Source organism: Triticum dicoccoides, chromosome 1B (genome assembly GCF_002162155.2).
Source record: "Triticum dicoccoides isolate Atlit2015 ecotype Zavitan chromosome 1B, WEW_v2.0, whole genome shotgun sequence".
NCBI lineage: Eukaryota > Viridiplantae > Streptophyta > Magnoliopsida > Poales > Poaceae > Triticum > Triticum dicoccoides.
In genome coordinates, this window is record NC_041381.1 from 501,656,074 (window position 1) to 501,669,076 (window position 13,003).

Here is a 13,003-nt window from a genome sequence, read left to right on the forward strand (position 1 = left end):
GGGCCCCGGATCAGCGGGCTAGCGCATCGGATCGAGGGGGTCTGGAGGGGTTATAGGGCCGGGGCCGGGGCCGGGGTCGGCGACGGCGGGGCGAGTTGGTTGGGGCCCGTGGGAGGGGAGGGGAGGAGGGGAGGGATGCTTGGCGTGGCGTGGCGGGGCGGGGCGGGGCGGTGCTGGTGGTGCCGGTGCCTGTCAGGTGGGTGAGGAGGACGACGGGCGAGGCCGGGGGAAAAGCCTCCTCTCCTCTCCACAACGGCTGGACTGACGACGCGTACGGCCGTGGATTTACTTTTCTTTTCTCTCTCTGCTCGCCTCTCCTCCTCTCCTCTCGCCGTCCGTCCGTCGCCGTCGACGTTTACCGTTTCCGCTAGCTCGCGGGCTGGCTGGCTGGCTGGCTGGCCCATTAGCGCCTACGTGGGCCTTCTCTCGGCCTATTCGAACTGAAACGACGGCACTCCGGCTCCGAGCGGAGCATCTTCTTCTTCCCGGACTTGTCCCTGCTCGCTGTCCGCTTTCGCTGTTCCTACCACGGCGAACGCTGCCCTAAATCTACAACGGCGGGGAAGCTCGCTCGGCAGCAGTAAATCCCCCCTTGCCGCCCGCCATTATCGGAAGGAAGCGCAAAGGGGACCAAACCACCGGTCTCCTCTTCTTCCCGCTGGTAAGCGTAAGCTTCGTTCCCCAAATCCTCCACACCTAAATCTACAGTGTTCGACTGGGATTCGGCCGCCGATCGGATCCCCTGCGCTTTAACTGGTTTCTTCTTCCCTCCGTGCTGCATGCACTTCGTTCCAGTATGCATTGCCTGCAGTTATTCTGCGATCTGCGGAATGGGGTTTTGTTGCCCAGGGGTCCGCATTCCGTTTGTTGCTTTGTGGTGTGTGCCCAGCAATCTCCGCGGGTTTCCGCTCGGATCTTTCGTCCTAGGGCGATTTTAGTCGCATGCAGTTCTAGTGGTAGTTTTGTTCGGTGCGGAGATATGGTTCTGGTGCACTGCAGAGATCCTACACTGAAACAGAATTTTGTTTCAGTGTTGTATGCTCGATACCAAGTGTTTGTCCATTCTAGATGGTCAGAATTCTGAGCTCATCCTCTATCTTGTCATGGTAGGAACAGGAGCAGTATCCATGAATCGTTGTGCGGTGTAGTTCACGAGGATTCCCAGTGATGAGTTGGGGTTCGCTAAATTTGTTCAGTGCCATTGTTTTCTTTTTTTCGTTAGAATGCAGGGTGCGGTTGCAATGATGCTTCGGTGTAGGTTGTGTGCATGAATCACCTGTTCATTGCTCTATGGATTTTATGCTAGTTACTGATACGATGGCTGTTGATGCATATATATAATATAAGCCTTCTTCAATTTTCAGATAATCAGCCAGATGAAGAAACAGAAAATGGCGAATGGACCATCACACGACAAGAACAAGGTGTTCGCCAGTTTGACTCGCAAAGATGTTTCAGACATTGATCCGTCTTACAAGATTTTCTTGGAAAATCTAATTGAAGATGGAAGTGTGTATGTGTTTCATATGCCAAATGGGGACCATGGCTTGCCTGCTTCTGTCAGGTATGAAGAGGATGATATGTCATATGGAGGCGTGAATGTCAGAGACGGCACAAATGTCCCCCAAAAATTGCCACACACAAGTCGGGGTGGTGCAAATGTCAAGCGACTAGATCAAACATCAGGCGCTGTCGATGTAAATGCGGGCCATTCCTTTCTACCAAGGACATTGTCTGTGAAGAAGAACACCTCAGAGGTTGATGAATCTTATGCAGAATTTCTGAGCCTCATGAAGATCAAGGATGGTTTCATGGTTCTTGAGCTGGAACCAGGTGTTACTGTGGTATATGAGCAAGAGGAGGAGACACCCCCTGGATATGATGAATTGAGAACTTTGGTTATGTCTGAACATGGAATTGACGGGCCTGCTCCAGACAATTTGCATGGTCAGGATTTAATCTGCACAGATGAGCATGGACTTGTACCTTGTACCGAATCTTCTGATTTTAACGTGAGTTTTACTTCTGCTTAGTATTGTTGGTTATCTCTTTAATTATTCTGTTTTTAGCCTGTAATTTTTTTATTTTGTGGCAGGCATCTGAAGATAGTGAAGAAGCACCTATTGCTCTTAGTTGTGGTGCTCCTTCTACATTTGATGAAAAACTTGATTCTATTTTAAGTCAGCCATATGACCAAAATGAATACCAAGAGCTTATGAGAAAAGCCACTGACCAGAAGCCTGTGAGCAGACAAAGACAATTGCGAAGTGGATCCAAGCGCTATGCCACAGGATTCATTGGACTGTCGTATCTTGATCACTACCCAGGTGGTTACTATATTGTCTATGGGCAACCTTTTAAGCCTGATGAGGTTATTCCGTTGTTGCGCCTTTATTGTGGTTGTAGTCTAAGAGCTTCATTTTGAAGCTTCATTTCAGCGAGGTGTTGATAAGCATTTCTCAAACTGTGCATTTTATGGTCCAGTGCAAATCATAACTGAGTTATGCTCCCAGCATATAGCTTGACCAAACCAGTGGTTTAACAGCCATGTTCACATGTTTTCTTCCAAACGGATAACTGAATTCTATTAGAAGTCACTAATTTAATCTGTTCATCACCGGTTCGTGTGTAAATAAAATTATTTATAACATGTATCATAGGACAAAAAATCTTGATATTTAAGTGGCTTGGATTAGCTGTAGCTGCTTTATTGTGCCCAGTGAGCTTTCTTCTGTAAACAGACATTTGAAATTTTAGATGCATGATGTCCAATTTTCACTATTGCTCTGCCTTGCTTTGACGCAAAGTAACTGTACCACTTTTATCAACTTTGTGATCAAGATTCTCATGGCGCCTGTAGCAGTTTCTAAGGCTATACTTTCGTGCTGCAACATAAATTAGTATTTTATGAATTACTTGGAGATGGATTTGTCAATTGCATTAATATCGTGCTTTGCTACCAAAATTGATGCAGATCTGGCCAAGCAAATCGACACTGCTGACACTGATGAGAGACGACTGAACCTCCTGCGAAAATTCTTCTTCTGGCTGGAGGTGATCTATATTCACCATCCTAGTTATTGTTCTTTTCTGTCAGTAGTAAGGATATCATATAGTGGAAGTTAGAATTAGTGATTTCTAAATGGTCTGAAGTTAATGATTTCCCCAGCTGAGCTAAGGTTCATAGTGGAAGCTCCTTAGGCAAGGATACGTTGAAAAAACACAATTATCTATGTAACATTTTGGTAGAGAAAACCCAAACTTGCTCTTCTCCTGTGTTTGGCCATGCTAAAAACACTACATAGTTACCCGGGCTAAAGCCATGTTTGTTCGCATTGTCTGCAGAACTTATGCCATGATGGAGCACACATGCCATGGATCCCCAAGGCGCTGGCCTGCAATCCCATCGCAACAGACGACTGACCGAGAACCGGAACAGATACGGGTTGTCCAAGATGCCACAAGACTGAAGGAGAAACAGGCAGGGTGCACATCGATGCAGCAACTCCTGGATCGGTGGCCATGTAGATATGTCAAGCATGTACTTTTGTTGCGCAGCTGCAAGTAAGTAGCCTCGTATATGCTGCTTTGGGTTTGTGATTTAGCCAGATCTGTGTGTGATCTTCGGTGTTCTCTATGGTCCTATGGATATTTCTATACCCTTATATAGTGTGCGAATAATTTTGAAAGATGGTCGTTTGGATGTAGCCAATCCGACGTTGCAGAGATGGCAAATCCGAGCACTACTGGCTGTTGGATATCATCTATATTCCATTGGATTTTGCCACATGTATAATCTAGAAGACTCCATGGTTGAACTTAATCATAATGCACAAACCTCCAAACACAAGAACTTCTCCTTTGTTTTAGAATCTTCCGTATCATAATTGCTCAATTTATTTTTCTAGATGAATTGCCATTATTTGTGTTTACTTTATGCTTTACAATGCACAATTTCATGAATCTTAAAAAAAATAGATTAGTTTTTTTATAAAAACTAATTGATTTTGAATGAGAAGAACTATAAGAATTAAACGAACATCTATATCATGCATATATGACTCAAAACTTACATGCTATAATGTGGTATTTATTCATAATTTGGTTGACAAATCTCATGCGTGCAATGCACGTGTACCTTGCTAGTGTTTCTTAGTAACAGTTTCTTCATTGAGTGTTGATGCTCCACGCATGCAGATGGGCGCTAGGCCAACCGAATGGAGATGGTTGTTGTATGCCGGTTGCGGTGAAGCATCAGATTATTTTTCTTCTTTTGTTATGGGGAGCATCACACTATCTTGCGGTGCTTGCTCTTATGGGAGGATGAGATGCGACGGAAGGAAGGGAATCACTGGCCAAGATTGCTGAGGCGACTGTCGGCCCACTGTATGATCTAGTGCCTCCTGTTAGCCACCAGATGACCTGGACAGACCGGGTCAGCCACGGTTTCCCCACGATCGGTGCACGCTCTACCGCACGCCTTCCTTTGGTTGTATCAGGCTACCATATATGTACCCTCTGTTGTACTCGGAATCAATCAAGGAAACCATTCTGTCATTCTTCATGGTATCAGACAACCGCTAGATTCTCTCCTTCCTACCCTACGCCATGACCAATCCTGGTGACGGCAATCCCTCCCAGCCCGCTGCCGGCAGCCAAACTATTCCGGTGACCACTACTCTCACCATCCCCTCATCTCTTTCCTTCAGCGATACAATCACAGATGTCACTCCCTTCATCCCCATCGTCCTTGATCTTCATAGCCATAACTACTATCATTGGCGTCACCTCTTCGAGATCCACCTCGGTCGCTGTTCCTTACTGCACCACATCTCCAACGACGCCGCTCCTTCCCCAACCAACGCCTGCTGGCTGAAGGATGACCTGGCCATTATTCAGTGGCTCCACACACGGATCTCGACAAAGCTCTTCAACCTCATCGTCAAGGACGGCGTTACTGCTTGCGACATCTGGCGCGAGCTTCGTCGCCTCTTCCAGGACAACATCGACGCCCGCATCTCCGCCCTCAACACGGAGCTCCGTACCATCACCCAGGGTGACCGTCCGGTGGGCGTTTTCTGTCAGTGGATCAAGGCAATTGGCGACAAACTTCGTGAGCTCGGGGAAGTTGTGGCTGACCGCGCCTTGCTGCATGCCTTGATGGGCGACCTCGACGAGCGGTTCGCCCAGCAGGCGACCCTGATCCCGCTCCTTCGTCTGCTCCCCACTCTAGCCAAGGCCCGATCTATGCTGCAGATGGAGGAACAAAACCAAGCACGCAAGGCAGGAACTCCTCGCCTCTTCCACACCACTGCTCGTGCCGCCGCGCCTCCCTCGGGATCGACCACGACGCCGCCTCAACACCAACCGCCTCCTGGCTAGTGGCCAAGCCACAACTACAAGGGCATAAATCCGGTCTATCACCTGCCGCAACAGCGCTCACAGGCGTCATCTTCATCCTCGGCTCCACCAGCGTCCTCCAGCCCGCCCACAGCACCTACGACTTCCCCGCCTACTGCTCCTCCATGGCGCCCGTCTCATGACCCATGGACCGGATCTCGTGCAGGCTTGGCCCATGCCTTGGTCTGCACCTTCTCCGTACGACGCTCCTCCAGCGTGCGGTGGGGCTTGGGCGCCTGGTCTGTGTCCTCCCGTCGGGGCTCCCGGCCTGCTCGGATCACGACCACCTCCACATGCGCACACTGCATATGCTCCCCTGTACCAGTCTGCAGTGGCTCCAATGGCATCTTCTCTGTACCCTACGGCCCGCCTCTTGCCGCGAGCTGGGACTCGGTTGTTGCGTCAACATCATCATCTGCGCCACCACATCCCCCTGCGACCTCTGCATCAACACCAACGCCGCCTACCTGGGATCAAGCTGCCCTCATCGCAACCCTGAATTCTCTTACCACTCAAGACACAGGTACCGAGTGGATTTTTGATTCTGGTGCATTTGTAGGATCGGAAGTATGTCTAGAGGGGGGTGATTAGACTACTTGACCAAATAAAAATCTAGCCTTTTCCCAATTTTAAGTCTTGGCAGATTTTAGCAACTTAACACAAGTCAAGCAATCAACTTACACATGCAATTCTAAGAGTATAGCAGCGGAATGTAAATCATTGCATATGAAGGTAAATGGGAGGAGTTTGGAGGGAGCAAACGCAATGTAGACACGGAGATTTTTGACGTGGTTCCGATAGGTGGTGCTATCGTACATCCACGTTGTTGGAGACTTCAACCCACGAAGGGTAACAGTTGCGCGAGTCCATAGAGGGCTCTACCCACGAAGGGTCCACGAAGAAGCATCCTTGTCTATTCCATCATGGCCATCGCCCACAAAGGACTTGCCTCACTTGGGTTCACGAACTAGGCGATCTCCTTGCCCTTACAAACTCCTTGGTTCAACTCCACAATCTTGACGGAGGCTCCCAAGTGACACCTAATCAATCTAGGAGACACCACTCTCCAAAAGGTAATAGATGGTGTGTTGACGATGAACTCCTTGCTCTTGTGCTTCAAATGATAGTCTCCCCAACACTCAACTCTCTCTCACAGATTTGGATATGGTGGAAAGATGATTTGAGTGGAAAGCAACTTGGGGAAGGCTAGAGATCAAGATTCTTGTGGTTGGATTGGAATATCTTAGTCTCAACACATGTGTAGGTGGTTCTCTCTGAGAAAATGAGTAGTGGAAGTGTAGGCACATTATGATGGCTTTCTCTCTCGAATGGAGAAGGGGGTGGAGGGTATATATAGCCTCCACACAAAATCTAACCGTCACACATAATTTACCAAACTCGGTGGGTCCGAATAGTGAAACTCGGTCAGACCGATCTGGTTCAAAATGTGAACGTTAGGCTTTTCGGTGGGACTGACAATACCAACTCGGTGGGACTGATGCACTAGGGTTAGGGAAAAACCTCATCTCGGTGAGACCGATCACATGAACTCCGTGAGATCGATTTCAGTAATAAGCAAACAGAGACTTGGTCCAGCAAACTCGGTGGGACCGATCGCTCATTTCAGTGAGACCGAAATGTTATGAAAAGGAAACAGAGAGTTTGCATTGCGAACTCGGTGGGACCGATCGCTCATCTCGGTTAGACCGAAATGTTATGAAGGGAAATAGAGAGTTTGCAATCCCATCTCGGTGAGACCGAGATCCCTATCGGTGAGACCGAACTGATTAGGGTTTCTGGCTATGGCTATGTCAAGTGAAGTCGGTGGCGCCAGATAGGTCAAATCAATGGGGCCGAGTATAACTTTGGGTTTAGGACATATGTGGAAATGAGAAAGTGGGTGAGGGCTTTTGGATCATACCACTAAGCATTTTGAGCAAGCAAGCCATTAAGCAACACCTCATCCCCTTGAGCTTTTGCCAATATCTGTCCTTAGCATTTTGAGGGGTCCACATCTCTAGTCCATGCCATACCAATCATTGAACTTTCTGAAACATTAATCTTGAATGGATATTAGTTCAATGAGCTATATGTTGTTATGAATTAGCAAAATCACTTAGGGATTAGTTGCACTTTCAATCTCCCCCTTTTTGGTAACTAATGACAACATATAGATCAAAGCTTCGACGAATGATAATATAAATGAAGTGCATCATCGCTTTGAGAAGTATGCGATAAGCAAGAGCTCCCCCTAAATTTGTGCATTATTTAAAATTTGCTTTTGAATGCAAATGCACAATTGATTAGGATCATGGGTTACTCTTTCATGTCACATACATCTTGGTGGAGCGCTCAAAATGATAGAATATGAAATATGCACTCATCACCAAAGCAAGATATGAATGATCATACATGAGAGATAGGATATCTTCATTCAAGCACACTCATTAAAGCATAATATGATCAAACATGATCATATATAGAAGTATCTCACACACAAGCACAAAATAGTGTATCATCCAAACAAGCAAGCAAATAAAATAGCAAGAGAGGCAAAAGAAGCAAAACACACACTCTCTCTCGAAGCCTATGATCTATACACTTTCTCCCCCTTTGGCAACAAGTTACCAAAAAGCTTGAAATGCATAGTGCTATGCGGCTCTCTAAGCACGATCTCCGGGAGCTCTAGAGTGCGAAGGTGGCGTGGAGAGGAGTCCTGCAACAAATGCATCTGAAGAGGTCTGTGGAGCTGGTGGAGTGGCAACTGGAGGAACAACAGAGGCTGTAGCTGCTGGTGCTGAAGTAGTAGCCCTTGTGTCACTGGCTGGCACAACTGCAGACCTTTGTGCCCTTGGCACTCTCTGAAAGGCTTCAGTGGTAGCTCTCCCTCTTCTCTCTTCAGCTTCATCCTGGAGTTGCTCAACTGCAGTCTGGATCTCTGTGACCTTCAAGTCTAGATCATAGAACTTAGTCTCGATGATCCTCTCAAGACTCTCTTGATTTTGAGTCGGGGTTGTCAATCCTTTCTCAATTCTGATAGTGGCCTCAAGCAGATAGCTAAGCTGGTCTTGCTTGGTCTTGAGGTGAACAGTTGAAGCATCTGGAACTTGTGAAGTTTGTGCTGCCTTCTCTGCTTTAGCTTTCTCCCTCTTCTCCTGAGGGCATGTACAATGGTTGATAAGACGGTCTTATCTTAAGTCTTGCATGTAATTTAGAGATGACAAACAAAACTGTCTACAATGGGTCATCTCTTAGCCTTATCTTCAATAATTAGCTATTCCTAAAAAACGTGGTGAGACATACTATGCTAAGAGATCATCTCTTGTATTCTCTTAAATAAGAGAAGACAACCCTTTTCTTATGAGTTCTCTCTCCTCCACCTCATCATTTATCCTACATGGCACTCCTAAGATAGCACCATTGTACATGCCCTGAGCCTCTACAGAAGTAGGATGTGTAGCATCCATGACAACCTCATTGTCTTCAAACTCAGGCAACAGGGGAAGGTGCTCCTTGTCCAAGAGATATATGCCTTTGCCCATCTTGGAGTTGATGAGCATCTAAATGTGTGGAGCATAACCACATGATCTCTTCTGATCAGCAGCAGTCCTCTTGATAGTCTCAACAATCAAAGTCATCACTTTAAACTTCTCTGGCACATCAAACATATGCAGCAAATTGATGGAATGCCCTCTAACCATCCAGTCATCTCCAGACTTGGGCAACAATGTGTGCCTGAGGATAGTGTTGATTGTGGGCAGCCCAGACAACAAATAGTACACTGAGCCAAACTTGTGAGTATCCAAGGCAGCATCAGGAATCTCCTTGTACATGTGTGTCATGGAGTTGTGTCCTTTCCTAGGCTTGGCATACACATCTGCGTCATACTCTTGCTCTTCAGGGGCATCGATAAGCTTGGCCCACTCAGAAACTATAGATTGGTACCTAGTACCCTCAGTCATCCAGACAATTTTACCATCAGGGTGAAAATGTGTTGTGGAATAGAACTGCATCACCATCTCATCATTCCACTTGGTGAGCTTCTGACCAACAAACTTGTCAACTCCAGTCAGTCTGAAGCTATCATGAACTCCTGGGAAGTAGTCTGCATTGTTGTCAATGTACTCCCAACCAACCCATCTCATATCACTTACTATGGGCTTCTTGTCCAGGAGCATTGTCTCATAGAAGTCCTGCTGCTCCTTTGTGTGGAACCTGTAATCCACAATAGTCCTCCTCCTGGTGGCATATGGTGAAGGAAATATGCCCTAGAGGCAATAATAAAGTTGTTATTTTATATTTCCTTATTCATGCTAAATGTTTATTATTCATGCTAGAATTGTATTAACCGGAAACTTGATAAATGTGTGGATACATAGACAAAACTACGTGTCCCTAGTATGCCTCTACTAGACTAGCTCGTTAATCAAAGATGATTAAGTTTCCTAGCCATGGACATGAGTTGTCATTAGATAAACGGGATCACATCATTAGTAGAATGATGTGATGGACAAGACCTATCCGTTAGCTTAGCATAATGACCGTTTAGTTTTATTGCTACTGCTTTCTTTGTGTCAAATATATATTCCTCCGACTATGAGATTATGCAACTCTAGACACCGAAGGAATACCTTGTGTGCTATCAAACGTCACAACGTAACCGGGTGATTATAAAGATGCTCTATAGGTATCTCTGAAGGTGCTTGTTGGGTTGGTATAGATCGAGATTAGGATTTGTCACTCAGAGTATCGGAGAGGTATCTCTGGGCCCTCTCGGTAATGCACATCATATGAAGCCTTGAAAGCAATGTGACTAATGAGTTAGTTACGGGATGATGCACTACGGAATGAGTAAAGAGACTTACTGGTAATGAGATTGAACTAGGTATGAAGATACCGACGATCAAATCTCGGGCAAGTAACATACCGATGATAAAGGGAATAACGTATGTTGACATTGCGGTTCGACCGATAAAGATCTTCGTAGAATATGTGGGAACCAATACGAGCATCCAGGTTCCGCTATTGGTTATTGACCGGAGAGGTGTCATGTCTACATAGTTCTCTAACCCGTTGGGTCCGCACGCTTAACGTTCAATGACGATATGTGTTATATGAGTTATGTGTTTTGGTGACCGAAAGTTGTTCGGAGTCCCGGATGAGATCACGGACATGACGAGGAGTGTCGAAATGGTCCAGAGGTAAATATTGATATATTGGAAGGTTATATTCGGACACCGGAATGGTCCTGGAGAGGTTCGGATATTTTTCGGACTACCGAGGGGTTACCGGAACCCCCCGGGGAAGTATTAGGCCTTATTGGGCCATAGAGGAGAGGAGGAGGCATGCCACAGGAGGTGGCCCCCCATGGGAGTCCGAATTGGACAAGAGGGAGGGGGCGCGGCCCCCTTTCCTTCTCCCTATCTCCCTCTTCCTCCTCCCCCCTCCGTTGGAAGGAAGGGGGCAGTCGACTAGGACTAGGAGTCCTAGTGGGACTCCCCCCACTTGGCGCGCCCCCTAGGCCCGGCGGCCTCCCCTCTCCTCCTTTATATACGGGGGCAGGGGGCACCCCAAAGCACAACAGTTGTTTCTTAGCCGTGTGTGGTGCCCCCCTCCATCGTTTACTCCTTCGGTCATATTTGTCGTAGTGCTTAGGTGAATCCCTGTGCGGATCACATCACCAACATCGTCACCACGCCGTCGTACTGACAGAACTCATCGACTCCTTCGTATATCTACTGGATCAAGAGTTCGAGGGACGTCATCAAGCTGAACGTGTGCAGAACTCGGAGGTGTCGTACGTTCGGTACTTGATCGGTTGATTCGAGAAGACATTCGACTACATCAACCTCGTTAAGTTAATGCTTCCGCTTTCGGTCTACGAGGGTACGTGGACACACTCTCCCCTCTCGTTGCTATGCATCTCCTAGATAGATCTTGTGTGAGTGTAGGAAAATTTTGAAATTGCATGCTATGTTTCCCAAGATATGGGTCTGTCTGCCTCCATAGCCTGAGACCTGCATCCTTCCTTAGCTTCATATTTTCAACCACTGGATGTGTATCATCATGATCTGGGATCTTGGGCTTCAATTTTCTGAGCACTTGGGCATCTTCTTTTTCTTCCACTTCAGGCACTAGGGCCTTGTTCTTCTCAACAGCTGGAATGTTCCTAGTTGACCTCTTGGGTAATGCAGGCTTAAAGCTTGTGCAGCAGCAGCCTTGGGGGCAGTCTTGGGCTTTGATAGAGCAACCCCTGACTTGATGGCATCCCCCATCAGCTTTTGGGTCTTGGCAGGAGGTGCATTGGGCTCTTCCTCCTCCTCATCCTCAGAATCCCTGACCATAGATGGTCTGCCAATCACTCTGGCCATGGTCTTCTTGACCCTTTCCTTCCTCTTCTTGCCCTCACCAGCCTCCTTTGGCTCAAGAGTGAGCTCAATAGTTTCATGTGTTGAGTCTCTGGCTTTGGACATGGGAATCCTTATGGCTGGTGCTTTCTTCTTCAAACCTGGCTTGGTTGAAGCTGTTGTGCCAAACTCCTTGATAACCTTTTTCTTTGAAGTGACTTCCTCATCAGCAACAAAATCTTCATCTTCTGAATCAGAGGTTTTCTTCTTCCTCTGCCTGGTTGCAGCCTTAGGCGGGTTGCTAGGAGTGCTTATACTCCCATCATCATAGCTGCTATCAGAGGGACTAGTGCCCTCACTCATGTGAACCTGTTCCTTAGAGCTGTTCTGGTTGTCACCGTTGTCTGACTTGGCTGAAAGCTGACGTTGTGAATAGATATAGTTGAGACAGAGTGGATGAGCATCACAAAGTGCAGAGATTTTGCAAAACAAATGAGTCAAAAACTTAGTTTTAGTTTTCTACAGAAATCATTTTGGAGCTACCGAGATGTTAAACTCGGTGACTGATACGTCTCCAACGTATCTACTTTTCCAAACACTTTTGCCCTTGTTTTGGACTCTAACTTGCATGATTTGAATAAAACTAACCCGGACTGACGCTATTTTCAGCAGAACTGCCATGGTGTTATTTTTGTGCAGAAACAAAAGTTCTCGGAATGACCTGAAAATCCTCAGAGATAGGTTTCAGAAAATATAAAAAATATTGGCAAAAGAGGAAGGCCAAGGGGCCCACACCCTATAGGGCGCGCCCCCCTGTCTCATGGGCCCCCTGATGCTCCACCGACCTCAACTCCAACTCCATATATTCCGTTTCATGGAGAAAAAAAATCAGAGAGGAAGTTTCATCGCGTTTTACGATACGGAGCCGCCGCCAAGCCCTAAAACCTCTCGGGAGGGATGATCTGGAGTCCGTTCGAGGCTCCGGAGAGGGGGATTCGTCGCCATCGTCATCATCAACCATCCTCCATCACCAATTTCATGATGCTCACCGCCGTGCGTGAATAATTCCATCGTAGGCTTGCTGGACGGTGATGGGTTGGATGAGATTTACCATGTAATCAAGTTAGTTTTGTTAGGGTTTGATCCCTAGTATCCACTATGTTCTGAGATTGATGTTGCTATGACTTTGCTATGCTTAATGCTTGTCACTAGGGCCCGAGTGCCATGATTTCAGATCTGAACCTATTATGTTTTCA

At 46.9% G+C, this 13,003-nt stretch overlaps 1 protein-coding gene across 3 annotated transcripts; it reads left to right on the forward strand.

Annotated features, from left to right (window-relative positions):
• The first annotated feature begins 285 nt into the window (after positions 1-285).
• On the forward strand, positions 286-4,555 carry LOC119344670. Of its 3 annotated transcripts, XR_005166776.1 has the most exons (6): positions 289-661; positions 1,365-2,012; positions 2,096-2,327; positions 2,975-3,054; positions 3,346-3,564; positions 4,198-4,555. XR_005166776.1 is itself a non-coding variant. In XM_037615055.1 (5 exons), the coding sequence occupies exons 2-5, from the start codon at positions 1,377-1,379 to the stop codon at positions 3,421-3,423; spliced, it is 1,026 nt and encodes a 341-aa protein (XP_037470952.1). In that variant the 5' UTR covers positions 286-667; positions 1,365-1,376; the 3' UTR covers positions 3,424-3,828. The 3 variants fall into 3 exon arrangements, 2 of the variants coding, with proteins under 2 accessions (XP_037470952.1, XP_037470943.1); XM_037615055.1 differs by lacking the exon at positions 4,198-4,555 and having other exon boundaries at positions 286-667; positions 3,346-3,828; XM_037615046.1 differs by lacking the exon at positions 4,198-4,555 and having other exon boundaries at positions 3,346-3,828.
• The last annotated feature ends 8,448 nt before the right edge of the window (positions 4,556-13,003 follow it).